The 25,188-nt window shown below is 63.4% G+C and overlaps 2 protein-coding genes across 6 annotated transcripts; both read right to left on the bottom strand.

Moving 5' to 3' along the window:
* Positions 1 to 450: 450 nt before the first annotated feature.
* Positions 451 to 12,981, bottom strand: DHX34 (DExH-box helicase 34). 5 transcript variants are annotated; one of them, XR_012621227.1, is made up of 18 exons: positions 12,873 to 12,981; positions 11,353 to 12,030; positions 10,274 to 10,585; positions 9,938 to 10,195; positions 9,752 to 9,854; positions 8,817 to 9,034; positions 8,441 to 8,615; positions 8,161 to 8,349; positions 7,971 to 8,072; positions 7,589 to 7,825; positions 7,336 to 7,503; positions 7,150 to 7,261; positions 6,906 to 7,012; positions 6,569 to 6,829; positions 6,256 to 6,432; positions 6,049 to 6,172; positions 5,195 to 5,418; positions 451 to 1,397 (listed from the first exon to the last, which is right to left on the bottom strand). XR_012621227.1 is itself a non-coding variant. In XM_074810035.1 (17 exons), the coding sequence occupies exons 2-17, from the start codon at positions 12,025 to 12,027 to the stop codon at positions 5,285 to 5,287; spliced, it is 3,357 nt and encodes a 1,118-aa protein (XP_074666136.1). In that variant the 5' UTR covers positions 12,028 to 12,030; positions 12,873 to 12,981; the 3' UTR covers positions 5,053 to 5,284. The 5 variants fall into 5 exon arrangements, 4 of the variants coding, with proteins under 4 accessions (XP_074666136.1, XP_074666138.1, XP_074666137.1 ...); XM_074810035.1 differs by lacking the exon at positions 451 to 1,397 and having other exon boundaries at positions 5,053 to 5,418; positions 8,161 to 8,354; XM_074810037.1 differs by lacking the exon at positions 451 to 1,397 and having other exon boundaries at positions 5,053 to 5,418.
* Positions 12,982 to 14,232: 1,251 nt separating this feature from the next.
* CCDC9 (coiled-coil domain containing 9) lies at positions 14,233 to 23,230 on the bottom strand. The gene is given in 14 exon segments (XM_074810049.1): positions 14,233 to 15,715; positions 15,718 to 15,778; positions 18,709 to 18,758; positions 18,866 to 19,009; positions 19,200 to 19,620; positions 19,702 to 19,768; positions 19,888 to 20,058; positions 20,581 to 20,738; positions 20,835 to 21,011; positions 21,118 to 21,201; positions 21,758 to 22,009; positions 22,092 to 22,232; positions 22,457 to 22,561; positions 23,046 to 23,230. Coding segments are annotated over 14 exon segments (2,841 nt in total). The 5' UTR covers positions 23,049 to 23,230; the 3' UTR covers positions 14,233 to 14,708.
* Between the last annotated feature and the right edge of the window lie 1,958 nt (positions 23,231 to 25,188).

Below are 25,188 nucleotides of genomic sequence, written 5' to 3'. Positions count from 1 at the left end.
TTGCCGCGAGGGCAGAGGGAGGCAAAGAGGAGCGGGGGTGGGCTGAGACGTCACCAGAACCCAGCGCGCGTCCCCGTGCGCCGAGCGAGACCCCCGAGTCTGGGGGGGGCTTTTCCCAAGGAAATCTCCCCCCCCGGCACAACAAGCAAAATTCACGCCAGAAGCAGGATCCTCTTTCCGACAGCGCGTGGAGCAGCTGGATTAAAGGAAGGAAAGGGAAAAATAAAAAAGGACTAAAAGGCTAATGAGGCGTAACGATTGTTCAGCAGAGATCTGGGAAGTGGTTCTGCGGGGAGTTACGGGGCAGCCGGCACAAGGTGGGGGAATCCAAATCCTGCGAGGAGAGGAGAGAGCGGGATCCAGCCCCCCAGAGAAACGCTTCTAGAGGGGCTCTGAGGGGTGGGCGAGCGGCGAAGGGTCGTGTTAAAACAAGAAAACTTGGTTCTGGCAGCGTTTCGGAGCCCGCAAGGCTGATTTTTGGATGAATCCCGGCTCTTTGAGGAGGAAAAGCTCCTCTCCGGAGCTGGAAACGACGCCCAGCGTGACCCTCCTGGGGCTCATCTGAGCGTCAGGACGCCTCGGGGGGACCCCCAGGTCCCCTCCGGCTCGTGGTCTGCAGGGAAATGGGGTGCCCGTGCCTGGGGGGGGGTTGTGGCTGCAGAGTCCGGGCTGGGGCGCGGGGACGAGCGGCAGGATCCTGCCCGGCACCGTCCCCAAGACCACCCTGACCAGAGGAATTAATTGCTTGGTCCGTAACAGCCAGAAAGATGGTTTGGTTCCGGGGGGGGGTTTTTCCCCCATTCCTCCTTTTTTTGGGAGTGTTCAGCTCCCAAGGTCTTCCCTGAGCTTCTTTTTGCACCAAAAGTGGATTTTGGGGGCCTGGCAGTGGGTCAGCCCTGGAAAAACACTGGACCCGGGTGAAGTCAGCGCGTGGGATGACGACAACCCCCCCGTGACCCGACCTGCTCCCCATCCCGCTGCGACAGGGACCTCCCGACGGCAACGTCTTGCGTTTCTCCGTCGCCCCCAACCCCAGGGACGTCGACCAGCTGCTTCCAAAGCTCCCGCCCACCCCATAAACGAGGAGTCAGTCATTAATCCGGAGGCGGCGATTCTGGACTCAGGGCCGAGGCGTTTTGGCAAACCCAGACCCATTTTGGGGGGCGGGAACTGGGCGGATTTCCGCAGCAAAGAGTTTGCTCCGCAAAGGGGACGCCGGGAGCCGGTGGAGGATGCGGCGACGAGAGGTGAGAGTCTGGCTGCAGACGCACACAAACACACGGATTCGGTATAAAATACGGCTTTTTCTGGCTCCTGTTGCTGCTGGCAGTAGCTGCTCCCCCACCTGCCCGTCTTCCCTCCTTCTCCAGCTGCATAAACAGGCGCTTTGGAGCCAGCTGAGCTGTCAAGCAGGGAGAGAGTCTGTGTCACAGAGGCAGGAAAATGGGAATAAAATCACCACCTGACACGCCGGCATCGCCCCGGCGCCGCGCGGGTGGGAGATGGGGACGGGGTGGGAGACGGGATGGGGTGGGAGATGGGGATGGGGTGGGAGATGGGATGGGGTGGGAGATGGGGATGGGGTGGGAGATGGGGATGGGGTGGGAGATGGGGACGGGGTGGGAGATGGGATGGGGTGGGAGATGGGGACGGGGTGGGAGATGGGGACGGGGTGGGAGATGGGATGGGGTGGGAGATGGGGATGGGGTGGGAGATGGGGATGGGGTGGGAGATGGGATGGGGTGGGAGATGGGGACGGGGTGGGAGATGGGGACGGGGTGGGAGATGGGGATGGGGTGGGAGATGGGATGGGGTGGGAGATGGGGATGGGGTGGGAGATGGGGACGGGGTGGGATCACTCCCATAAGAATAACCATTCTTATCTCCTGCCTGATAAGGCAATTTTGGGACTTTTGGGGAGCCTTCGCCCCTCTGGGGTGGGTCACAGTGCACGGGAAGGAGCAGGATCCTTGGATTTTGCCCGATTTTCAGCATTTTAATAGAGCGGAAAGCGGCTGGGAGCTTCCATCGAAGAGGGAGAGGCTGCTCCCTGCAGGCCCAAAGCCCAAACCCAGAGGGTTTTCCAGGGCCAAGTGACTCAAATCCCTTTTCTTTTGGAGAAAAAAAAAAAAGAAAGAAAAAAAGCCCTGCTTCCAGTTCATTGCTGGCACAAAATTGGCAGAATTGAGCTGGAAGAGGGTTGGTTTTTTTTTTTCCATACTCCTCCCCGCCCCAAATTAATTTTTACAAAGTACAGGCCCCCCCTTCCCACTTGACCTCTCGAGCAATTAATTTAATTATTCCCAAACAACACGCAGTTGGTTTCAATTCGAGGTTAACACGCTTGCCTCAACCTCTGGGAAAAGAATAATAACAATAATAATAATAATAATAATAATAAAAAATTGCCCAGAACAACCGAGGTCATCCGCTGGGGTTGAAGAGGGTGGCTGGGTAATTGCTTGGTGGGCGCTAATTGAGATTTAATTAAAAAAAAAACAAACCAAACCCTCTCTGCTCGCCGGCGCTGGGAAGACGCCGTCATTCGCAAAGCAAAAAAATGTTAATTTTTTAAATTTTTTTTAATTTTTTGGTTTAAGCGTTACGCTTCCCTTGGGAGCGCCCAGCCCTTGTGATTTTTTTTTTTTCTTTTTTTCCCTAGCTCGTCAAACTTCTCCCGTCGCTAATTAAAGGGGTGGGAGGGGGGTGACGGGGGGTTCTTGGCTCTCGATATGACCCAGATTTTATCCAGAAAAGGCAAAACGCTCGAGGGGCGGTTGGTGGGAATTGAAGCTCAGAAATTCAGCCTAGAAAGGAAACGTGGAAGTAATTAGCTGGCAGGGTAATTAGCCACCGGCCGTGAGAGGCTCGGGCTGAGGCGAGGCGAAGAGCAGCACCTCCAGCGGCTTTTTTTTTTAAAAAAAAAAAGATTTTTTTCCTACTTTTAAAACTTCTCAAACCGCAGTTTAAAGCTCCGGTTTTGCGGCGGCTCCGCGACGCGCTCGGACCCTTCGCCACCGTCGCGGCGAGGACGCGGCGCTGGTGGGCAACTGGTGGCCGCTGGGAGCCCTCGCTGTGGCTAATTAGCGAGGGTTAATGATGGCCGGGCGTTAACGAGGGGCATTACTGATGGTGGGGACCAGGACCAGAGCCAGGATTGACCCCCCCGGAGCTTAGACCAGCCTCCAGCCGCCGGCTCGGGGAGCAAAACCGGGCTGCAAGCGCGGCCCGAGCCGCTCCCAAACCCCCCCGGGGTTCCCACGGGGATGGAAATTTTGGGGGAACTTGATGAAAAATCCAGCTTTTCTCCCGCCTCAGACTTGAATTTCGTTAGTGAAGAAAATTAATCCTGCTTCTTTACGGGTGCGGCGGCCTTATTTAATTTTTCTGTTCTGTTGAAACGCAACGCGGCTTTGCTGCTGCATTAAAAAAAAAATAAAATAAATAAAAAATAAATTGAAAAAATTAAAAATAAAGAGCGAGATTGCGGGGTTTTTCAGGAGGGAGGTCACCAGCCGGAGCTGGTTTATGCTTCACGATCCCTGAGGATTATCGCCGAGGGCTGTTGGGCTTTTCTTATTAAGGTGAGAATATTAAATTTGATTAATTACAACCTGAGGGGGAGGGGTCTGGGCGGGTTGTGGGTGGCCCCGGGGTGAAGCCAAACCTCCCCCGCGCCCCCCAGGGACCAAACCGCCGTGGGCGTCGCAGAAAGCAAAGCCTAGCTTTTTTTGGGGGGAAAAATTGCGATTTTCAAAGCATTTCAGGCACGTGGAGCAGGATTTGGCTTCCAGAAACATCAGCCGGGCTGGAATTCACCCTCCATCGCTCAATGAAATGGGGGGGGCACAAAGAATTGGGGCTCCTGTAGCCAAAACCAGCAAAGCCAGATCCCTGTTGCCATGGCAGGAGCATCTCCTACCCCTCCTCGTCGCCATAGCAACGGGGACTCCAGGAGATGCTAAACTGGGGGAGATGCCCCCCCCCCGCACCCCGAAAGCGGGACGGCGCTGAGCTAAAGCCTAAATTAGGACCCTCCCCCCCCACCCCCCGACCCAAATAATCTCCTCAACGAACCACCCGCTTAATTAATTACCCGCAAGCGCTGCGACACCCCCAGCCGGGAATCACCTGTGCTAATTAATTGCAGATAAACCCAATCAAGAAGGGCAGGCGGGGGGGGGTGGAGTCACGAAGGGCGCGAGCTGGGAGGAGAAAGGGGGGGAAAAAAACCTCAAAAGGGGGAGAAAATCGATTTTAAAAAAAAGACAAAAAGGGGGATGAGGATGCGCCCAGCGTCCTGCCCCCTTTGTTATTTTCCCCTCTGCCGCGTCATTTAGGGCTGGAAAATTCTGCACAGGCCTTAAAAAATGTAAAAGTCCCGTCCCGGAGCAGCTCCTCACCTGGTTAAACTCCACTTATTTATTATTTCCTCCGCCCGGTGAAAAAAATGCAACATGTCCCAAAAATACCGTCAAATCGCTTTCATTAGACGGGGCTTCGCCAATCACCCTGCTCGGGCCTCACGCAGCGCGCGGGCTGATAATTAATGTATTTTGGAGGGGTTTAGACAGCCCCAAAATTCCCGATTTGCCTCCGTGGGGCACGTGTGGGTGTGGAGGCTGCTCTGGATTTGCCTTTCTCCAGGTGTTTTCAGCCCAAAAAAGCGCCGGAGCCGGCGCCAATTGTGTTCAGGGCGCGCCGGGAGCGAGCGTCCGCCGAAGGGATCCTCAGTCGCTTGTTATTAATATCGGGGGGGTTTAGGGGGGGTTTTGGGGGGTTAAACCCCAGCACAGGCCGCTCCCAGGCTTCTCCCATGGGATAGAGGGAGAAAAAAGGAGAGAAAAGGATTCTGGTAGCGGAGTGCCACACGCTGGTGGCGCGGCGGCAGCGTCGCAGGCAGGAGACCCAAAACCCACGGAAAAATCCATCGCAGGCAGGAGACCCAAAACCCACGGAAAAATCCTTTATCCTGCAGCGTCCTGTGGGGGTGCAGACACCGAACGGGGCACCCGCACGGGCAGGGGAACCCCAACCTCCAACAACACGCTCTGGCCCCAAAAGGTTATTTATTTGTTGGTTTTTTTTAAAAAAAAAAGGGGTGAAATGAGGTTTTTCCTGCCTGACGATGACCGACAGCATCAGGAGCCACCAGATACCCCTAAAAAATCCTTCTGGATCCAGCCAGACTCACCCGAGAGCAACGCAGGCGGCAGCGTAAGGGGGCTCCCCCCGTTTCGGGGTCCCCCCCCGGCAGCGGGCGGCGCGGTGAGCCCCCCCGCTCTCACCGGTGCTGCTTCTTGTGCCGCAGGATTTCCGTGGGGGTGAAGGTGAAATCCCGCTGGCAGACGTCGCAGCGGTAGGACCTGTGCAGCGCCGAGCCCCGCGACGGGCTCTCGGGGGCTTCAGCCGGGGGGGCTGCGGGGAAACGCAGAGAGAGACGGGGATCGGGAGGGACCCAAAGGACGGGGGGCGCTTTCCGTCCCCCCTCGACCAGCCAGGGGAAAATGAGGCTGATTCTCCTAAATTTTAACTTCTTGTAGCCAATCAGAGATGCCACCCAGGGAAAATGAGGCTGTTTCTCCCCAAATTTTCACTTGCTGTAGCCAAAGATGGCACCCAGGGAAAATGAGGCTGTTTCTCCCCAAATTTTAACTTCTTGTAGCCAGAGGTGCCACCCAGGGAAAATGAGGCTGATTCTCCCCAAATTTTAACTTGTAGCCAATCAGAGATGGCACCCTGGGAAAAATCAGGCTGTTTCTCCCAAATTTTAACTTCTTGTAGCCAGAGATGCCACACAGGGAAAATGAGGCTGTTTCTCCCCAATTTTTCCTTCTTGTAGCCAAAGAGATGCCACCCAGGGAAAATCAGGCCGTTTCTCCCCAATTTTTCCTTGTCACAACTGACCAGAGATGCCACCCAGTGAAAATGAGGCTGTTTCTCCCCAATTTTCCCCTGTCACAGCCAAAGAGATGCCACCCAGGGAAAATGAGGCCGTTTCTCCCCAATTTTTCTCTGTGGCAGCCCCTCTGGGGGGGGTCCACTCACCCTCGTGGGGCCGGCAGGCGCTTTCGTGGCAGACCCGCTCGAGGGGGGTGAAGGGCATGTGGAGGTGACAGTGGGGACACGTCCAGAAGCTGCGCAGGCACTCGCTGTAGAGATCCGTGTCCGTCTGCGCGACACCGAGGGGACGGTCGGGCTCTGCCCGGGGGGGTCACGGGCGGGTGTGGAGGGGGGGCAGAAGGGGACACTCACAGCCAGGCAGTTGTAGGTGAGAAAATCCGTCACCCTGTGGCCACCTTTCACCTCGTCCGGCTTCAGCTCCGTCCCCTGGAAGAGCCCCGGGAGCCGGGGAGCGGCGGCCACGGTTTGGGGGCCGATGTAGAGGTGCTGTTTCTCCAGGGCGCTGAGCTGGCGCAGGCGATACGGCACCTGCGAGGGGCCGCGGGGATATGGGGGGGCTGCGCCAGCTGCCTCCCCCCCCCGCACCCGCCCGCGCCTCCTTTTTCCCCTCCAACCCGACAAAAGCGGCTTAAAAGCGCCCGCGGGGCGGCGGCGGCGGCGTCACCTCCGTCCGCAGGAACTCCAGCAGCCCCCGGGTGAGCGCGGCCACGTCCCGGGGGCTGGGCCGGTGGTGCCCCGGTTCCTCCCCCCGATATTCCAGCAGCTGGTGCAGGAGTTTTTCCCAGGCGGAGCGAAGCTGCAGCGCGGCCGAGAGCAGGCGAAGGGCCGAGTCGGCGTCGGGGACGGTGACCTCCAGCCAACCGTCGGCCACCAGCCGGGCGCAGTCCGCGCTGGTGTCCAGCGAGCGGGAGAAGAGCAGGAGAGCCTGGAGGGGGAGAAATGCCGCGAGTTTGGGGGGGATGAAGGCCAGGAGAGGAAGAGGAGGAGAGCCAAGAGCTCACCTGCAGCGCCGGCACGCGGACGCAGTTCACCAGGTAGGGTTTGTTGGTCTCCAGCAGCGAGACGAAAGCGAGGAGCTGGTGGTGGTGGCTCAGCCCCTCTGCGGGGGCTGCGGGGGCAAGAAGTGTCCGAGGTGGAACCCCAAAGCCCTCCCCGACCCCCAGCGCCCCACATCTGCCCAACCCCGAGGCGGAAAAAGCCGAGGAGAAGCGGCGCCGAGTCCTCCGGGCCGGGGGTTCATCCCACCTTTGGTGTCGCCGCGTTCCGGTGCCTCCTCGGCGTGGAGCAGCTCCGGGCTGGTAGCGAAGACGGAGGTGGGATGAAGCACGACGCCCTGCTTGGTTTTGGTGTGAAAAATCTGCAAGGAGAGCAAAAAGGGGCGTCGAGGGAGAGCGAGGGGCTGCTGGGGACCCCCAGGTGAGGGGTGCGGACCTGATCGGAGTCCCGGCGGCCGCTGTTGAGCGGGTCGGGCAGAGCCAGCTGCGGGTAGAGCCCCCGGCACAGCACCAGCTTGAGCAGGGTGAGCTGCGAGGAGGAGAGCGTCGAGCTGGACGCGGCCTGCAGCTCCCCCACGTCGTGCCGCAACTTGAACTTGACGTCCTGCGGAGGACAGAGAGGCCGTCAGCGAGCCGGACGCGCGGGTCCTGCCTCCCGCCGGAGGCGCCGGGGGGGCGCGGGGAGTCACCTGGATATCGATGGCGCGCTCGCCCTGCCCGCAGGAGCCACCATCCTCCTCCTCCTCGGAGGAAGGGGCCGCCCCGTCCCGCAGCCGCAGCACTTTGCGCTTCCGCCCCTCGCTCTGGGCGTGGGATCGCCAGAGCCGGCGCAGCTCGCGGCGCTCCCGGTGCCGGCTCTGCCGGCTGTAGCTGTCGCTGGGAGCGCCCGAGGTTTCCTCCAGCAGCTGTTGCTCTCGAAGAAGCTCCTGAGGCGGTGGGGTGGGGCGGGGGGAGAAGGTTGTGGAGCCCCCGCGGCCGGGAAACGCGCGGGTTGGGGGCGCGGGGGTGAATTCAGCAGCACCCCCGATGGGAAACAAAACGCCCCGAGGCCGGATCCTGCCGCCCCCTCACCTGAAACTGCCGCCGCAGGTTGGCGGCTTCGTAAAGCCGATGCTCCTCCAGCCCCCGTCGCCGACACCATTTCCGGGAGTTGCCGCTTCGTTCCGATTTCACCTGCTCCAGGAGAACCCGGCTCAACCCCTAAATCCCGCCCCCCCCTCGCCAGAAGTCTCCCCAAATCCCCAAAGGTGTCTCCTCCCACCTGCACCCACTCGTTGAAGACGTTGAGCAGCGTCAGGGCGTCGCCGTGGGGGCTCTCGAGGGGCCGCCGGGCCGCGGCGCCGTCGGGGTTGGGGTGGGCGGGGCGCAGGAAGGGAGACGGGACGCTCAGCGTGGCCGCCACGCTCAGGGTGGGCTCGGCCAGGCCGAAAAGGGCTCCCAGGATCAGCATCTTGCCTGGGCGGTGAGGGCAGGGCGGGCAGCGGAGGCAGGGGAGGCCCCCGCGGCTCTGCTTCAAGGGGGGGCCCCCCCCAATTACTCACCGACCACCACGTCCACCGGCAGCTGGGCCAGAAGGGTCCCGATGGGCGTCAGGTCTTCGGCCTCGTCCAGGGCTCCCTGGTCCTGCAGGTAGCGCAGGGCCGTCTCCAGGCTCGAGGCGGGAGGAGGCTCCAGGAAGGGGAAATCTCGGGGGTCGCCCAGCTTCATGCTCTTCAACTGAGCGCAAAACGCACAAAAAAGGGGCTCAGTGACAACAGGAAGAGCCCGGAGGGCGAGGAAGCCCCCCAGGAGCCACCGCGCCCCCGAGGCTCGAGCCACAGCCCGCTCTCCCCTCGGCCGGCTGGGTTTTCCCCCCGAGATCGCCCCAAATCTCCACCAAGGGACCCCCGGGGGGAGCAGCGGGGTCCCCAACCCCACCTGCAGCACCAGAGCGTCGAGCGCCACGCGCTGGATCTCCGGCACGGGGTAGGGGGCAAAGGCGTCGTAGTCGGATTCGGCGTAAAGCCGGTAGCAAACACCAGGGCCCGTCCTGCCGGCGCGTCCCTTGCGCTGCTCGGCGCTGGCCCGGCTGATCCAGAACTCCTGCAGGCGCTGCAGCTTGCCCTGGGGGTCGTAGCTCATCTCCTTCACCTTCCCTGGAGTGAGCAGGGGGCAGCGAGAAAGTCAGGGAAGGGCGGGAGGGAGGGAGAAGGAGGGAGGGAAAAGCTCAGGGAAGGGAGGGAGAGAGGAAGAAGCTTCCCTGGAGAGAGCAGGAGGGAGGGAGAAGCTCAGGAAAGGGAGGAGGAGAGAGGAAGAAGCTCAAGGAAGGATGGGAGGGAGGGAGGGAGGGAGGGAGGGAGGGAGAAGCTTTGTGGAGGGAGCAGGAGGGAGGGAGAAGGTCAGGGAAGGGCGGGAGGGAGGGAGAAGGAGGGAGGGAAAAGCTCAGGGAAGGGAGAAGGAGAGAGGAAGAAGCTCAAGGAAGGATGGGAGGGAGGGAGGGAGGGAGGGAGAAGCTTTGTGGAGGGAGCAGGAAGGAGGGAGAAGCTCAAGGAAGGGAGAAGGAGGGAGAAGTTTTGAGGAGGGAGCAGGAGAGAGGGAGAAACTCAGGGAAGGGAGCAGGAGGGAGGGAGAAGCTTTGTGGAGGGAGAGGGAGGGAAGGAGAAGCTCAGGGAAGGGTGGGAGAGAGGGGAGAAGCTTTGTGGAGGGAGGGAGAAGCTTCCCTGGAGGGAGAAGGAGGGAGGGAGAAGCTCAGGGAAGGGCAGGAGGGAGGGAGAAGCTTCGTGGAGGGAGGGAGAAGTTCAGAGAAGGGAGGGAGGGAGGGAGGGAGCAGCTTTCGCAGCCGTCGGGGAGCGGCGCCGAGGGGGGATTTTTACCCGAATCCAGGACGAAGCGGACGCCGTCGATCGTCACCGAGGTCTCGGCGATGTTGGTGGCCAGGATGCACTTACGGACGCCGGGAGGGGCCACGTCGAACACCTGGAACCAAGAGAGACACGAGGCTCCCAGGGGGGTGTCCTGGGGAGCGCGCAGCCCCCCCCCGCCCCCCCGCCTCGGCCCACCTTATCCTGCTCGGCGAGGGAGAGGGTGCTGTGCAGCGGCAGCACGACCCAGCGCTGGGTGCGCGCGGCGTAGGCCTGCGCCGCCTCCTGCACGGCGCCGATCTCGGCCACGCCGCTGAGGAACACCAGCAGGTCCCCGCGCTCCTGCGGCGCGTGCGCGCGGTCGATGGCCTCCAGCACCCGCAGGTAGGGCAGCGGGTCCAGGCGCTCCCGCGGCCCCGCCGCCGCCTCCTCCCGCGGCACCGGCCGGTACACGACCTGCGGGAGCGGGAGGGGGGCTCAGGAGAGCCGGGATTCGCCCCAAAAACCTCCCCCCCCCCCGCCCCGAGTCCTCACCGAGATGGGGAAGAGCCTCCCCGGGACCTGCAGCACCGGGGCGTCGCCGAAGTAGCGGGCGAAGAGGCGGATGTTGATGGTGGCCGACATGAGGATGAGCTTGAGGTCGGGGCGGGCGGGCAGGAGGCGCCGCAGGAGCCCCAGCAGGACGTCGCCGTGCAGGTGCCGCTCGTGCACCTCGTCGGCGATGAGCACCCGGTAGCCCGGCAGCGCCGGGTCGCGCTGCGCCTGCCGCAGCAGCACCCCCTCGGTCAGGAAGAGCACCCGCGTGGCCGGCGAGCGGCGGCTCTCGAAGCGGATCTGGTAGCCCACCTGCGGGGGGGGGGCGAGGGAAAAAGGGAGGGACACGGGATGGGGTTGGGGCAACATGGAAGGAAGTGGGAGAAAAGGGAGGGAAAATCGGGTCAAAGAGAGTAAAATGGGAAAAGAGGGAGGAAAAATGGAATAAAGTGGAATAAAACTCCAATAAGAGAGAATAAAATAGGAAAAAATGGAGGAAAACACAATAAAGTTGGGAGTAAAAATGGAATAAAGTGGAATAAAACTCCAATAGAATAAAATTGGAAAAAATGGAGGAAAATAGAATAAAGTTGGAGTAAAAATGGAATAAAGTGGAAGAAAATGGAATAAAACTCAAATAAAATAGAATAGGAAAAAATGGAGGAAAAGAAAATAAAGTTGGAATAAAGACAGAATAAAAATGGGATAAAGTAAAATAAAATGGAACAAAACTCAAATAAAAGAGAATAAAATAGGAAAAAATGGAGGAAAACAGAATAAAGTCAGAATAAAAATGGAATAAAATAGAATAAAATGGAATAAAAATGGGATAAAATAGAATGAAATGGAATAAAATGGAATAAAAATGGAATAAAATGGAATGAAATGGAATAAAATGGAATAAAATAGAATAAAATGGAATAAAACAGAATAAAAGGGAATACAAATGGAAGGGAACGGAATCAAGCGGAATCAGACGGAACCAAACTGGAAAAAAATTGAATAAAATCGGGAAAACAACGAACCCAACGGAACCGACCCGCAGGGACCCCCCAGCCCCCCGCCGGCCCCTCCCTCACCTCGTCCCCGTACTGGTTCAGGCTCTCGTAGCCCACCCGCTTGGCCAGCGAGATGCAGGCGATGCGGCGCGGCTGGCTACAAGCCACGTGGCTATAACCGGCCGCCAGCAGGAACTGCGGCACCTGCGTGGACTTCCCGCAGCCCGTGTCGCCGGCCACCACCACCACCTGGCTCTCGGCCACGGCGCGCAGCAGCCGCTCGCGGTACTGGGCGATGGGCAGCGCCGCCCGTTCCCGTTGGATTTTGGCCAGTTTGGCGAAGTTTTGTTTTTGGGTGAAATCCAGGAAGTGCAGCAAAGCGCCGCGGAACTCCCGGAGGCGCTTTTGGGGCACGTCGGCCTCGGCGGCCGCGTGCGGCACCGACAGGTTGATGCGGTACCGGGGGTCGTAGCGGCGCGGCAGGTCGAGGCGGCGGCGGCCGGGGGGTCCCGCGGTGGCGTCGGGGCGCTCGGGGGGGGGTTCTCCAGCGTTTTTCCGGTTCTGGAAACGCCGGAGCCGCTCGAAGAAAGCCCAGAAGTCGCGGACGTCGTCGGAGCCGGCGCGGAGGTAATCGTGGTCGCGGAAGTAGAGCTGCTCCAGGCGGCGCCGCGTGGCCGCGCAGTCCCAGTCCCACGGGGGAGGCGCGAGGCCCCGTCGGGACCCCTCGGCCTCCTGCTCCAGCTCGGCGGCCGCCATCTGCTGGGGGGGGGGACGGGGGGGGGGTCTGGGCTCAGCCTCGGCTCATGCGGGGGGCTGGGGGGGTCCCCCGCTACCACCAGAGGCTCCTCCCGGCCCCCAATATCCCACCAGCCCCGGGCCCCCCCCTAGAGCCCAGCCCGATCCCCTGCGACCCCCCACAACCCGGCTCAGACCCCTGAGACCCCCCCGGGGCCCTGCCCAGCCCCTCAGCACCCCCCACAAACCAGCCCAGCCCCCCGGGATCCCCGAGCACCCCAACTCAGCCCCCTGGGACCCCCACAACCTGTCCCAACCCCATAGGACCCCACATAACCCCCCGTTCAGCGCCCCGAGACCCCCATGCACCCCCCTCCAGCCTCCTGGGACCCCCTGAGCGCCCCAAACCAGACCCCTGGGTCCCCACACATCCCCCTCCAGCCCCTCCGGGCCCCCGAGCACCCCAACACAGACCCCTGGGACCCCCACATACCCCCTTTCAGACCCCTGGGACCCCTGAGCACCCCAACACACCCCATGGGACCCCACCGCCCCCCTCCAGCCCCTCCGGGCCCCCGAGCACCCCAACACAGCCCCTGGGCCCCCCACCGCCCCCCTCCAGCCCCCTGGGCCCCCCCACCCCGATCCCAGCCCTCAGGCCCCTCACTCCAAGGCCCGGCTCTCCCGGGATCCCCCCTCAAGGCCCGGCCCCGGCTCCCAACCGCCTCAGGCCCGCCCGGACCCCACTTTCCTACCCGGCCCCGGGCCCCGCAGGCCCCGCTGCGATCCCGCTGCCTCCCCCGCCGCCCCTGGGGCCGCCCAAGCCCGAACCCGCCGCCCAAGGCCCGGCCTGGGCCTGAACTCACCGACCGGGCCCCGGCGCCGGGACGGGACGGGCCGAGCGAGGCCGCCAGGGGGCGCCCGAGCGCCGGCGCTGGGCGGGAAAGGGGCGGGGCTACCGCAGGGGGCGGGGAAAGCGGCGAGGCTAAAGCAAGGGGCGGGGAAAGGGGGGGCGGGGTTGTGTGGAAATGGGCGTGGCTAGCGCAGGGGGCGGGGAAAGGGGCGGTGCTACGGGAAAGAGGGGTATCACGAGGGGGCAGGTGGAATGGGCGGGGCTACAGGAAGGGGGCGGAGCTACTGGGGAGGGGCTACAGTATATTATGTAGGGAAGTGGGCGTGGCTACGTGAAAGGGGCGGGGAAAGGGGCGGGGCATCCCCGGAGCTGCCCGACAGGGTGGGCCAGGGCTGTGGGCACTGCTGGGACCTCCCTCTGTCCCCAACCGTCCCCCCCCATCCCCCCCCATCCCTGCTGTGAGCCCCCATCCCCAAGCGTCCCCCTTTGTCCCCAAGCGTCCCCCTGTCCCCAAGTGTCCCCCCATTCCCACCCATCCCTGCTGTCCCCAAGTGTCCCCCATCTCCAATTGTCCCCTCTGTCCCCACCTATCTCTGCTGTGAACCCCCTGTCCCCAACTGTCCCCCCCATCCTCACTGTCCCCTTCCATCACCATGATGCCCCGCTGTCCCCAACTGTCCCTTCTGTGTCCCCCCATCCCCAACCATCCCCATTGTTCCCAACTGTCCCCAACCTTCCCTGCTGTCCCCAACTGTCCCCAAACTCTCCCCCCTATCCCCACCATCCTCAACCATCGCTGCTGTCCCCAACCCTCCCCATTGTCCCCAACTCTCCCCACCACCCTCAACCATCCCCATTGTGCCCAACTGTCCCCAACCATCCCTGTTGCTCCTCCCTGTCCCCAATCCTCCCTATTGTCCCCAACTGTCCCCAACCATCTCGACCCTCTCCATTGTCCCCAACTGTCCCCAACCCTTTCCAACCCTCCCCACTGTCCCCAACCATCCCCAACTCTCCCCACCACCCTCAACCATCCCCGTTGTGCCCAACTGTCCCCAACCCTCCCCGTTGCTCCTCCCTGTCCCCAACCCTCCCCACTGCCCCCAACTGTCCCCAAGTGTCCCCCAGGCTGGGCAGCACATGGCTGCCAACGACCGGCCCAACCTCAGCCACCCCCCTCCCACCACCCCACGAGGTGAAGCAAGACCCGGGGGGCAGAGTCCGGCACCCAGGGCAAGGACTTGGGGGGGGGGGGGGGGGGGGAGGGAGGGGAGGGGCTGCGGCATTTATTGCATCACCTGAGAGGTCAAAAATCTGCGGAGACAGCAAAAATCTTGCCCAATAGACCAAAAAGGAGAAGCAAGGGCCCGAGGTCTTACTCAACACTTGAGGGAGCTTCAATATTTATGGGCGACGTCAGAGGCGGCTACGGGGAAGCCACAGGGACGGGGAAGTGGGGTGGGGTTGAGTTTTTGGGGTCACCTGAACTTCAGACCTCGCTGGGTGGTGGGGATGTGGGGCTGGGAGGGGCGGGGGGGGGGCAGCACAGCTCGTGGGGGGGTGACAGAGGGGAGGAGCCGGGAATTGGGTTCACTCGGGCCGGAGAAGCAGGAAAACGTGGTGTTGGGTGCAAGGACAAAGTCCTCTCGGTCCTGGTGGGCCACCAAGGAGACCAGGAGAAGGTCCCTGGGGGCAGGTGGGCACCCAACTTGCCCAACCTGCCACGCCGTGGGGCAAGGGGTGGGGAAAAGGGGGCGACAGAGGCTCCATCTCCTCTCTCCGGGACCTCCAGGAGAGGAGGAGGAGGAGGAGGTGGTGGTGGCCTCAGGCGAGGTTCTGGGGCTCCTGGTCAGATGGTGGTGCTGACGCTCTGGTCGTCCATGGTGGACTTGGTCTTCATCCTGCTGTCAGCCAGGCTGCTGGTGGGGTCGTCGCTCAGCACCCCCCGCAGCACCGCTCGCCACGACCGCTGGAACTTGTCCTTGAAGTCCTGGCCCACCACGACGTAGATGATGGGGTTGATGCAGCTGTTGATGTAGGCGACGCCGGCCACGACGGGATCGGCCTCCAGGGCGCCCTTGAACAAGGGGCTGTGAGAGGGGGTGGAGGCCAGGATCAAGCCCACGACGTGGTAGGGCAACCAGCAGACGAAGAAGCTAATGATGACCACCAAGATGAGCTTGATGGCTTTCTGGGAGCGGGCAAAGCCCTTGCTGTGGACGCGGGCCAGCAGCAGGCTGTAGCAGGCCGTGATGGCCACGAAGGGCACCAGGAAGCCGCAGACGAAGCGGGTGATGGCCGTGACGAGCTCAGTGAGGTGCTGGTGACGCCCCACGGCTGTGTAGTCCAGGACACAGGTGGTCTTCTCGGAGAAGACGTCGAGGCGGGTGGTGCGGAAGATGAAGGAGGGGAGGGTGAGGAGCGCGGCCAGGAACCAGGCAGCCGCACAAGCCCCCCGGGCCAGCCCCAGCGTCCGGTGGTTTTGGCACCACACCGGCCGCGTCACCAGGGCGCAACGGTCGGCGCTGATGACCATCAGGAGGAGGACGCTGGCGAACATGTTGAGGATGGTGAGGGAGGGCAACAGCTTGCAGGCGAAGCCACCCAAGGGCCAGTGGTGGTCGCGGGCCAGCGGCAGGGCCAGGAAGGGCAGGGCCAGACAGCAGAGGAGGTCGGCCACGGAGAGGTTGAGGAACCAGACGCCGTTGACCGTGCGCCGCAGCTCGAAGCCGGTGACCCAGATGACGGCGCCGTTGCCCAAGACGCCCAGGAGGAAGATGAGGGCGTAGAGCGCCAGGACGGCGCGGTAGCTGTGAGGAACTTCGTAGCCATCGAGGTCGTAGAAGGAGTAGTCCCCCAGCCGGAGTAATTATAGCTGTAATTGGCCATCGAGGAGTCCATCCTCCACCAGCTCCCAACCTAGAAACCACACTTCGTTAGAGCAGCGTAGATGGGTTGGGTTGGAAGGGACCTTCAAAGACCATCTAGGTCCAACTCTGCCACAGGCAGGGGCATCTTCCACTAGATCGGGTCCCTCCAAGCCCCGTTCAGAGCATCACACAATGGGTTGGGTTGAAGGAACCTTCAAAGACGATCCAGTCCCACCCCCTGCCATGGCCAAGGCCACCTTCCACTAGATCAGGTTGTTCAAAGACCCATCCATAGCATCACACAACAGTTTGGGTTGGAAGGGACCTTCAAAGACCATCCACTCCCACCCCTTGCCATGGCCAAGGCCACTTTCCACCAGACCAGGTCGCTCCAAGACCTTGAAGATGGAGCATCCACAACTTCTCCGGGCAACCCCTTCCAGCATCTCACCGCCCTCATCATAGAACATCTCTTCCTTGTCCACCATCATCATCACCTCAACCCAACGCTCCTCTTCCCTCGCGCAAGAGGCAGCGGCACCTCCAGAACCAACCCGGTGAGATGTTCCTCAAGAAAGACCTTCGGCCTCACGGTCCCCCCCCCTCCCTGGTCACCAAGGAAATGGGCATTTCCCCACTTCCTCGGCCGCGTGGCGCAAGAAGTTGGATGAGGAAACACCGGGGGAGCCGCAGCTCCGGCAGCTTCTCCAGCACCTACTGGGTGGGCGCCACAGCGAGGGGGGGAGGATTTGGGTTCGGTGCTCAAGCCCCCGGGGAAAAAAAGAGAAACCTGGCGGTGGCCAAAGCATCACCCAGCACCCAGAAACGGGGAAAAAACGCTGGAAAAGGAGAAGGAGGAAACCACGGGGAGGATCTGGGAAGCGCCAATCCCGGGAATAAAGGGGGAAGGAGGAGACACGGCGCCTCCAACCGTCGCCCAACGCGGAGCCGCAACCACGGGTGGGAGAATCCCGCCACGAGCACAAGGATGGAAACGGCCTCAAACCCGGCGTTTTCCCCCCAACAACGGCGCCGGGTTGGGGTTTTTTGGTAGGTGAATCTCGGCCACCTCGCACACACCCCCCCCCCCCCCCCACAAGGTGCTCACCTGGGTCGTCGCCCGCCGCGGCCGCGCTCCCCGGGGACGAGCGGGGGCAGCGCCCGGGTTTTTATATGGCAGCGAACAGGAAGCAACGCCAAGGCGGGGGGGAAAAAAAAAAAAAAATAAGAAAAAGAAGAAGAAGAGGCCGGATGGGCTGGGAGGGGGAGCGGGGCCGGGAAAGTTCCGTCTCCAGGTGTAACGACACGGGGGGGCGGTGAGAGGAGACCCCTCTGCGGCAGAGCCGAGGGCGTGGGGCCGGTGACAGCGAGCGGAGCTGGAAAATGAGGTGTTGACCCCAAAATGGGGCTTTTTTTTTTTTTTTTTGAGGGGTATCAGGCTCCTTTTCAGCTCAAAGGGGATGTCAGGGCCAGGGCGGAGCGTCCTTTGCCCGGCTCATGGTCTGGGGGACTTGTCACCCTCTTCTGGCCGGTCCCCAGGGACACCCCGAGGGTCCCCAAAAATCCCTGGGGACACCCTAAGGGTCCCCACTGGTCCCCAACTTCCCAAGGAGAGTTAGGGAGGAGCCCTCCTGCCCTTAACTCTCCTCGTTTCACCCCAAAAATCCCCTCCAGAGCCCCCTATGCTCCTTGTTTCACCCCCAAAACCCAGGAACCCCCTAATAAGTAACAGGCAGAAGCGGCTTCCCGGCCCCTTCCAACTCTTCTGGGGAGCCCCTTGTTGGTACTGGACCCCCCCAAACCATCTCTGGGGCCTCAAGAGGGGTGGGGGGGGATCTCTGTGAGGAAAAGGGGGGGGGGGGGGGGACCCCCAGCACCAAAAGTGGGGAGCAAGGACCAGGCGCAAAAATCTTTTGGAGGTTTATTTTACGAAGAGCCGGTGGGATGAGGCAACCCGAGGTGGGTGTGGGGGGGGGGTCTCAAGCCCACCCCCCCCAACCCAGCTCCAGGGCATGGGAAGAAAGGGACCCCCCCTAAAATGCCCTGTGGGGGGCTGAAGCTGTCAGGAATGGGGGGGGGGGGGCCACAGCTAGAGCCCCCCAAACCCTTTGGGGGACCCTGAGTGCTGCCGCCAGCGCCAGCCCCCTGCGACACGGGGCTCGACCCAACTCCCCGCTGGGGGCGCAGAAGGGATTTGGGGACCCCCCCCCTCCCCAAAGGGGTGGGGGTAGGTGATTTATTTTTTTATTTCCCACCCCCCCTCGCCTCCCCCCGGGTTATTCCTGCCGGCTCATAGTCTCTAGAAAGCCGTAGCGGTCACAGCGGGAGCGACCCGGGTGACGGAGGGGCCGCTGGCGGACGTCGGGGGGCTTGGCCGTCCTGTCGGAGAGAGAGAAGAAGGAGGCAGCGTGAAGGCAGCTGCCTGCCCCCACCCCTCGCAGGACAAGGAAAGGGGGGGCCAGGCCCTGCCTGCACCCTCCTGCCAGCCCCTGCCTGCACCCTCCTGCCAGCCCCCAGCGCCGGGACCCGGGAGCTTCGTCCCTCCCCACCCTCAAACTCTCCAAATCCTCCGGGGATAAAACCAGTCCCTGGGGCTTGTTTGAGGGAAAGAGGAAAAAAAAAAAATAAAAAAAATGTTTTAATCCAGGACAGACAGACAGAGCGGACATACAGACGTGGCAGCCTCCCGGGGAAGCGCAGCGCCCGCCAGCCTCCGGCCACCCGCCACCGTGGGGGGAAGCGACCGGATCCCCGACGCGGAGACGCCGGCAGCGAAAGCGCCGCAATTCCGGGGTGTTTTGGTGGGCAGAGTCGGTCAGTCTGGCAGCAGCAGCCGGCAAGCGCGAGCGGGAAGGACAGACAGACAGACAGGCAGGCAGGAGAAGAGCCCGGAGGGCGCGGGGGGGCTCAGCCCCCCCCCCCCCCCCCACCTCCCCGTTAGCGAGCGGCCGGAGACGGCGAATTCTTACGGAAACGCACCCGCTGGAAGTCCGTGATCTCCACCGTGCCGGGGGCCGCCTCCGCCGGTTCTGAAGAAAAAAAAAACCATAAAAATAAGAAAATATTGAGGTGGGAAACCCCTCCCCGACTCACAGGACACCCCCAAGGTGCGGCCCCCCCAAGTTCCCCTCGCCACCTCGTGCCCCGTCCCCCGTCGCCGCCTCCTCGGGCTTCTCCGAAACTTCTTGCGCCGCGTTGGGCCTCGCTTCGTGCTGTGGGGGGGGGGCTGCGGGGTTCTGCGCCCCCCGGGGGGGCTCCGCCAGCTCCTCGGGGCTCAGTCCTGGGGGGAAAAGGGGAAAAAAAAAACCCAGGGTTAAACCCGCCCGTTTTGGCTCTTTCCCTCGTTTGGCTGCTCTGGCTGTGCGTGTCCCCCCCAGATCCCAGGGGTTCAGCCCAGGTTTGGTGTGGGGGGGTGTCCCCCCCTGCCCCCCCCCAAGCCCAAATTTGGGCAGAGCCCCCCCAACTTTTACCTGGAGTCTCTCCGGAAGCCCCTCGCGACTTGGGGACCCCTGGAAGGGGACTGTCCCCCAGGCTGCTGCGGGGAGAGGCCAAGTCCATCTCCTCGCCCCAGTCCGAGACGGGCTGGCGGCCTCCCAGGGGGGAGAAGGGGCTCGGGGGGGTGCCAGCCCCCCGCTCTGGGGCAGGTGCCACGCCGGGGGGGGGCACGGACACGTGGGGAGCCTGCCCGGCGCCTTGGGGGGGACGCTGGGCTTTGGGGGACGCACTGCGGGGTGCTTCGTCCTCGATGGACGACGCTGCGCTGCTGCCGCCTTCCTCCTCCTCTTCCTCCTCCTCCTCCTCCTCGCTGACGTCCTCCCACTGGTCCTCATCCTCCTCGGGGCTCAGGGAGTGGGGGGGCTGCGGGGGGGCCCCGCTCGGCGCTTCCTCCACCTGCGGGTAACGGGGTTTGGGGGGTGCCAGCCCCAACGCCCGCCGCCTCCCCCACACCCCGGCGCTGCCCCCGCGTTTTACCTGGGGGCTCGGGGTGGCGGCGGCGGGCGCCGGCGGCTCCTTCTCCTCCCAGCGGTTGTCGTGCATGCTGGGGGCAGGAAAACACACCCCGGGGGCTCAGAGGGCAAAAAAAAAAAAAATCTACCAGAAAACGGGGCTCGGGGAGGGGCACCCCCCCCCTCAAATGGGGGACACGACCCCACCGACCTGTAGGGCCTGGGCCCGGCGCCCGGGGCACGGCCTCGGCCCCTCCTCCTGCGCTGGCCGCGGGGGGGGGCCAGGAACTCCCCGAAAGTGGGAGCTCTGGGGGGAGGGCGCTTGGGTTCCTCCTCGCCGCTCGCATCCGAGCCGGGGGCCGCCGCTGAGCCCTCCTTGAACCTGAGAAGGGGACTGGGTGACACTGGGAACGCCACAAACCACCCCCCCCAAAAATCACCCCCCTCCTCCCCAAAAATCACCCCTCAAAAACCAACCAACCCTGCCCCAGAAACCAATCCCCAAACCCACCCCCCCAAAACCAACCAACCCCTCCCCAAAAACCAATCCCCAAACCCACCCCCCCAAATCACCCTCTAAAAACCAATGAACCCCTCCCCAAAAACGAACAACCCCCCCCCAAACTCACCCTCCCCAAAAATCACCCCCCAAAACCCAACGCCCCAAATCATCTTCTCCAAAAATCACCCCCTAAAAAAATCACCCACCCCCCCCCAAAAAAATCAAACCCACCCCTCCAAGTCACCCTCCCCGAAAATCAACCCACCCCTCCCCAAAAACCAACGCCCCAAACCATTGTCTCCAACAACCCCCTCCCCAAAAACCACCCAGCCCCTCCCCACGCCCCCCCCCCAGCCCCCCCCGTCCCGTACATGCTGTCGGATTTCTCGGCGTCCCACTCACGCCGCCACTGCCCGGTGGGTTTGCGGTGCCGCGCCAGCCGCTCCCGGTCGATCTGGTCCCGCTCCTCCTTCCAGCGCACGTACTCGGCGCGTTCCCGGCCCGTCATGGAGAGCGTCATGTCCAGCGACCCCCCCCGCCTTGGCGCTGGCGCGACGGCCCTGCGGCCACACGCAGCTCCAGCCGCGCCCCCCAGGCTCGAAACCCGCCCCAAACCCGTCCTGGGAACCCCCCAATAAACAAAGCGGGGTACGTACGGGGCCCTGCCAGGTTTTCTCTCGCTCCATCCCAGCCTTGACCTTGTCGAAGTCGGGGCCCCCCCAGTTGCGGACGTGCCGCCGACTCCCCTCCTTGCGATCGGCGTCCTGGAAGGGGCCGCTGCGGCGCGGGTCGTCCAGAAAGTTACGCACCGGGTTCTTCTCGTGGAGCCCGTCCTGAATCGGGGAAAAAAAACAGCAAAAAAAAAAAGGTATTATCAGCCCTACGGGGACACTCGGGACCGCCCGAGCTGCCCCTGACGCCCCTTTCCCCCCCCCTCACCCGCTGGTTCCTCTCGTACTCGGCGATTTTCTCCATCTCCTCGTTCATCTTCTTGATGTTCTGTCGCCGCCGCTCCTCCCACTCCTGGCGAGGAGAAATCAGCTGCCTCCGGGGGCAGGGAGCACCCCCAAACCGTCTGGGAACCCCCCCCCTGACATCCCTGGGGTGGGGTGAGCTCACCCAGCCCCCAAAAACATCACCTGGCTCTGAAAAACCACCAACTCAACGCCAAAAAACCCCACCCCGTCCCCAAAACACCCACCCAGCGCCTAAAAAAGTCCCCAAAACACCTCCCCAACCTCAGAAACCTCACCCAGCCCCCCCCAAAAACCTCATCTAGCCCCAAAAGTACACACCCAAGCCCAAAAATCTCACCTGACCCCAAAAAACACCAGCCCAACCCCTAAAAACCTCACCCAGTCCCAAAAACACCCACTTGGCCCCTAAAAACCTGAGACCCCCCAAAACACCCACCCAACCCCTAAAAACCTCACCTGGCCCCAAAAACCTCACTGAGACCCCCCCAAAACACCCACCCAACTCCTAAAAACCTCACCCAACCCCCAAAAACAGCCATTTGGCCCCAAAAACCTCACTAAGACCCCCCCCAAAACACCCACCCAGCCCCCCAAAAACCCACCTTAGACTTTCGGTCGGGGCCGGCATCACCCCCCAGGCCCGGGCCGGCCGCCCCCCGTCCCCGCGCTCGCCGTCCGCGGCCGCCACGGTCCCCCGGGGTCACTCCGTCCCCCACTGCCCCCTCCCAAAGCGTCTCGGGGGGCTGCTCCCCCCCCCGCGGGGACCGACCGGCGCGCCCCAAGCCGCGGGGAACGGCGCCGCGCCCGGGTTTCGGGGTGCCCGAGGGCTTCTTGTCCTTGGCCAGGCGCTTCTCCTGGAGGGAAAGAAATTTGGGGGGGGGGGGGGTCAGCAAGACTCAGCACGGCCCCCCCGGCTCGTCCTGAACCCCGACTCACCCCGGGGGAGAGCGTGACCTGCACAGTGACGGAGAGATCCTTGTCCACCCATCTCCGCTCGGGCTCGGGGGGCCGCGCGCGGCGCAGCGCTGTCACCGCGATCCCCTCCTGCTCCGCTTTCTTCCGATCCTCCTCGATCTCCTGTCGCCGCGACACGGGGCTGAGCCGGGAGAAAAAAACCCCCCCCGGGAGAAAAACACCCCCCCGACATCCCCGCGGGGAGGTGAAGGGCAGGACAACCCCCCCCACACACCCTCCTGTGGGCCCGATTAAGGTTAAACCCCTCCTGGGAGGCGTTAAACCGGGATTAGGGGCTGTAAGCGGGCAGGGGAGGAGGGGGGGGCCCCGGGCCGAGCCCCCCGCACCTGGTAACGTTTGATCAGGGCCTCGTTCTTCTTGCGCAGCGCCTCGATGCGCTTGTCCAGCTCCGCGTCCTTCTCCTCCTTGGAGCGCAGGTCCAGCGCGGCCGACTGAGGGCAGGGGGAGAGCGGGGATGGGCCGCCCGCAGCCCCGCCCGGCTCGGGGACCCCCGGCCCGGCCTCCGGCGAGGCCCAAGCGTTCCCCTGAAGGCCCAGCCCGGCCGACGAGGCGCAGCCGCTCCCCCGGAGCCCCAGCCCGGTCCCCCACAAGGCCCAGCCGCTCCCCCGGAGCTCCAGGCCGCTGCCCGGAGGCCCAGCCCGGCTCCCGGCAAGGCCCAGCCGCTCCCCCGGAGCCCCAGCCCGGTCCCCCACAGGCCCAGCCCGGCCTCCGGACAAGGCCCAGCCGCTCCCCCAGAGCCCCAACCCGGCCCTCCGGAGCCCCAGCCCGGTCCCCCGGACAAGGCCCAGCCGCTCTCCCGCAGCCCCAGCCCGGCCTCCAGACAAGGCCCAGCCGCTCCCCCGGAGCCGCTGCCCGTCCCCCCGCAGACCCGGGCCCGCCCTCCCCCCGACCCAGCGCCCCGGGCCGGGGCCTCACCATGGCGGCGGCGGCGGCGGCGGGGCCGCACCTGGAGGAGGAGCCGCCGCCCCCCCCGCCCCGCTCCGCTCCGCGGCCTCGCCGGGAACCGGCGGTTTCCAACCCCCTGCCGCGCGCGTCAGAGCCGCTTCCGCTTCCGCTGCGGGAATGGGCGGGGCCTTAAAAGGGCGATGGCAGACGGAGGGGTGGGGCCCACCGCTGGGCTGGCTGTCCCGCTGTCCCCTCCCTCACGTCTGTCCCTCCTCGGTCACTGTCGCCTGCCCTGGCCGGGGCTACTCTGTCCCCGTGTCCCCCCGTGTCCCCCCGTGTCCCTCTGCCCCCCCACATCCCCCTGTCCCCGTGTCCCCCCGTGTCCCCCCCCGCCCCATGCCGCCAGTCCCGCGGTGGGCGTGGCTCCCCGCATGGCCCCGCCCCGATAGGCGGGGGAGGGAGTGGGCGTGGTCCCGTCCCCCGCCCCGCCCCCCGGCTGTCTCCATGGCAGCTGCGGCTCTGGCCGCGGCGGCGCGCGGTGATTGGCTGAGCCGGGCCGGGGGGCGGGGCCGGGGGAAGGCGGCGGGAGCTCGGCCCTGGGCCGGGACCTATCGCGGGGCCTATGGCGGGGCCTATGGCGGGGCCTATAGCCGCGCCTATGGCGGGATGGAGCTACAGCCGCACCCACAGCCGGACCTGTAGTGGCACCTATAGCCGGTACCTATAGCCGGTACCTATGGCCGGTACCTATAGATGTACCCCTAGCGGTTCCTACACCTGTAGTGGCACCTATAGCCAGTACCTATAGCCAGTACCTATGGCCAGTACCTGTAGCAGGTGCCTATAGCGGTACCTATAGATGTACCCCTAGTGGTTCCTACACCTGTAGTGGTGCCTATAGCCAGTACCTATAGATGTACACCTGTAGCGATGCCTATAGCGGTACCTATAGATGTACGCCTGTAGTGGTGCCTATAGCAGTACCTACAGTGGTACCTATGGAAGTACTCATAGCAGGTACCTATAGCAGCACCTATAAATGTACCCACAGTGGTACCTATAGCCGGTACCTACAGCCAGTACCTGTGCCTGTTATCTATGGAAATGCCCACCACAGGTACCTATAGCGGTACCTATAGATGTACCCATAGCGGTACCTATACCTGTAGCGGTGCCTCTGGCCGGTACCTATGGAAGTACCCACAGCAGGACCTATGGGTGTACCTATAGCCAGTACCTATGGCAGCACCCAGAGCCAACACCTATAAACGTACCTATACGTGCACCCATAGCCTGTACCTATAGCTGTACCCATAGCTGGTACCTATAGATGCACCCATTGGTGGTACCTATAGCGAGATGCAGAGATGCACGCAGCACTCATGGCTCGAACCCATGGCTGGTCCCCACAGCTGCACCTATAGCCGGTACCTATAGCCGGTGCCCATGACTGGAAGCCATAGCTGGTACCTATGGGCAGTACCTATAGCGGTGCCCATAGAGGTACCTATAGGTGCGTCCATAGCTGGAACCTGTGGCTGTAACCCACAGCCGTACCTATAGCTGTAACCCCTAGCTGTACCTGTAACCTATAGCTGTACCCATAGCTGTCACCTATAGCCATCACCTATGGCCGTCACCTATGGCTGTCACCCATAGCCATCACCCATAGCCGTCACCTATAACCATCACCTATAGCCATCACCCATAGCCCTCACCCATACCCGTCACCTACAGCCATCACCCATAGCCATCACCTATAGCCCTCACCTATAGCCCTCCCCCATGCCCGTCCCCTACAGGCGCCCCCTCGCCCCGCCGGTCCCCGCACGCTCGCGCGCTCCGCTGGATACAGCCGCCGCCGCGGGCGCTGATTGGCTGCGGCGGAGGCGGCTCCGTCCAATGGGCGCGCGGCGGTGGCGGCGCGGGCTGGGCTGAGGGGCCGGGGAGGGGGGGGGGGAGCGGGGAGGGGGGGGGGAGCGACCGGAGGGCCCGGCCGGGGGCGGGGCCGGCGGTGACCGGCGGGGCAGGGGCAGAGGTCAGGGGTCGAGGGTCGAGGCGGCCTGTGGCGAGGGGGGGGGGGCGGCCCCCCCGTTCATTTTGGGGCCGTTCAGGGGGGCGCCGGGCGGGGATTCGCCGCGGCGGCGGCCCCGGCCCCTGGTTGGCCCCTTCA

The sequence above is a fragment of the Strix aluco genome, chromosome 33, assembly GCF_031877795.1.
Source record: "Strix aluco isolate bStrAlu1 chromosome 33, bStrAlu1.hap1, whole genome shotgun sequence".
Taxonomy (NCBI): domain Eukaryota; kingdom Metazoa; phylum Chordata; class Aves; order Strigiformes; family Strigidae; genus Strix; species Strix aluco.
Note: the sequence above shows the minus strand (reverse complement) of the source record. Positions and strands in the feature narration are given on the sequence as shown.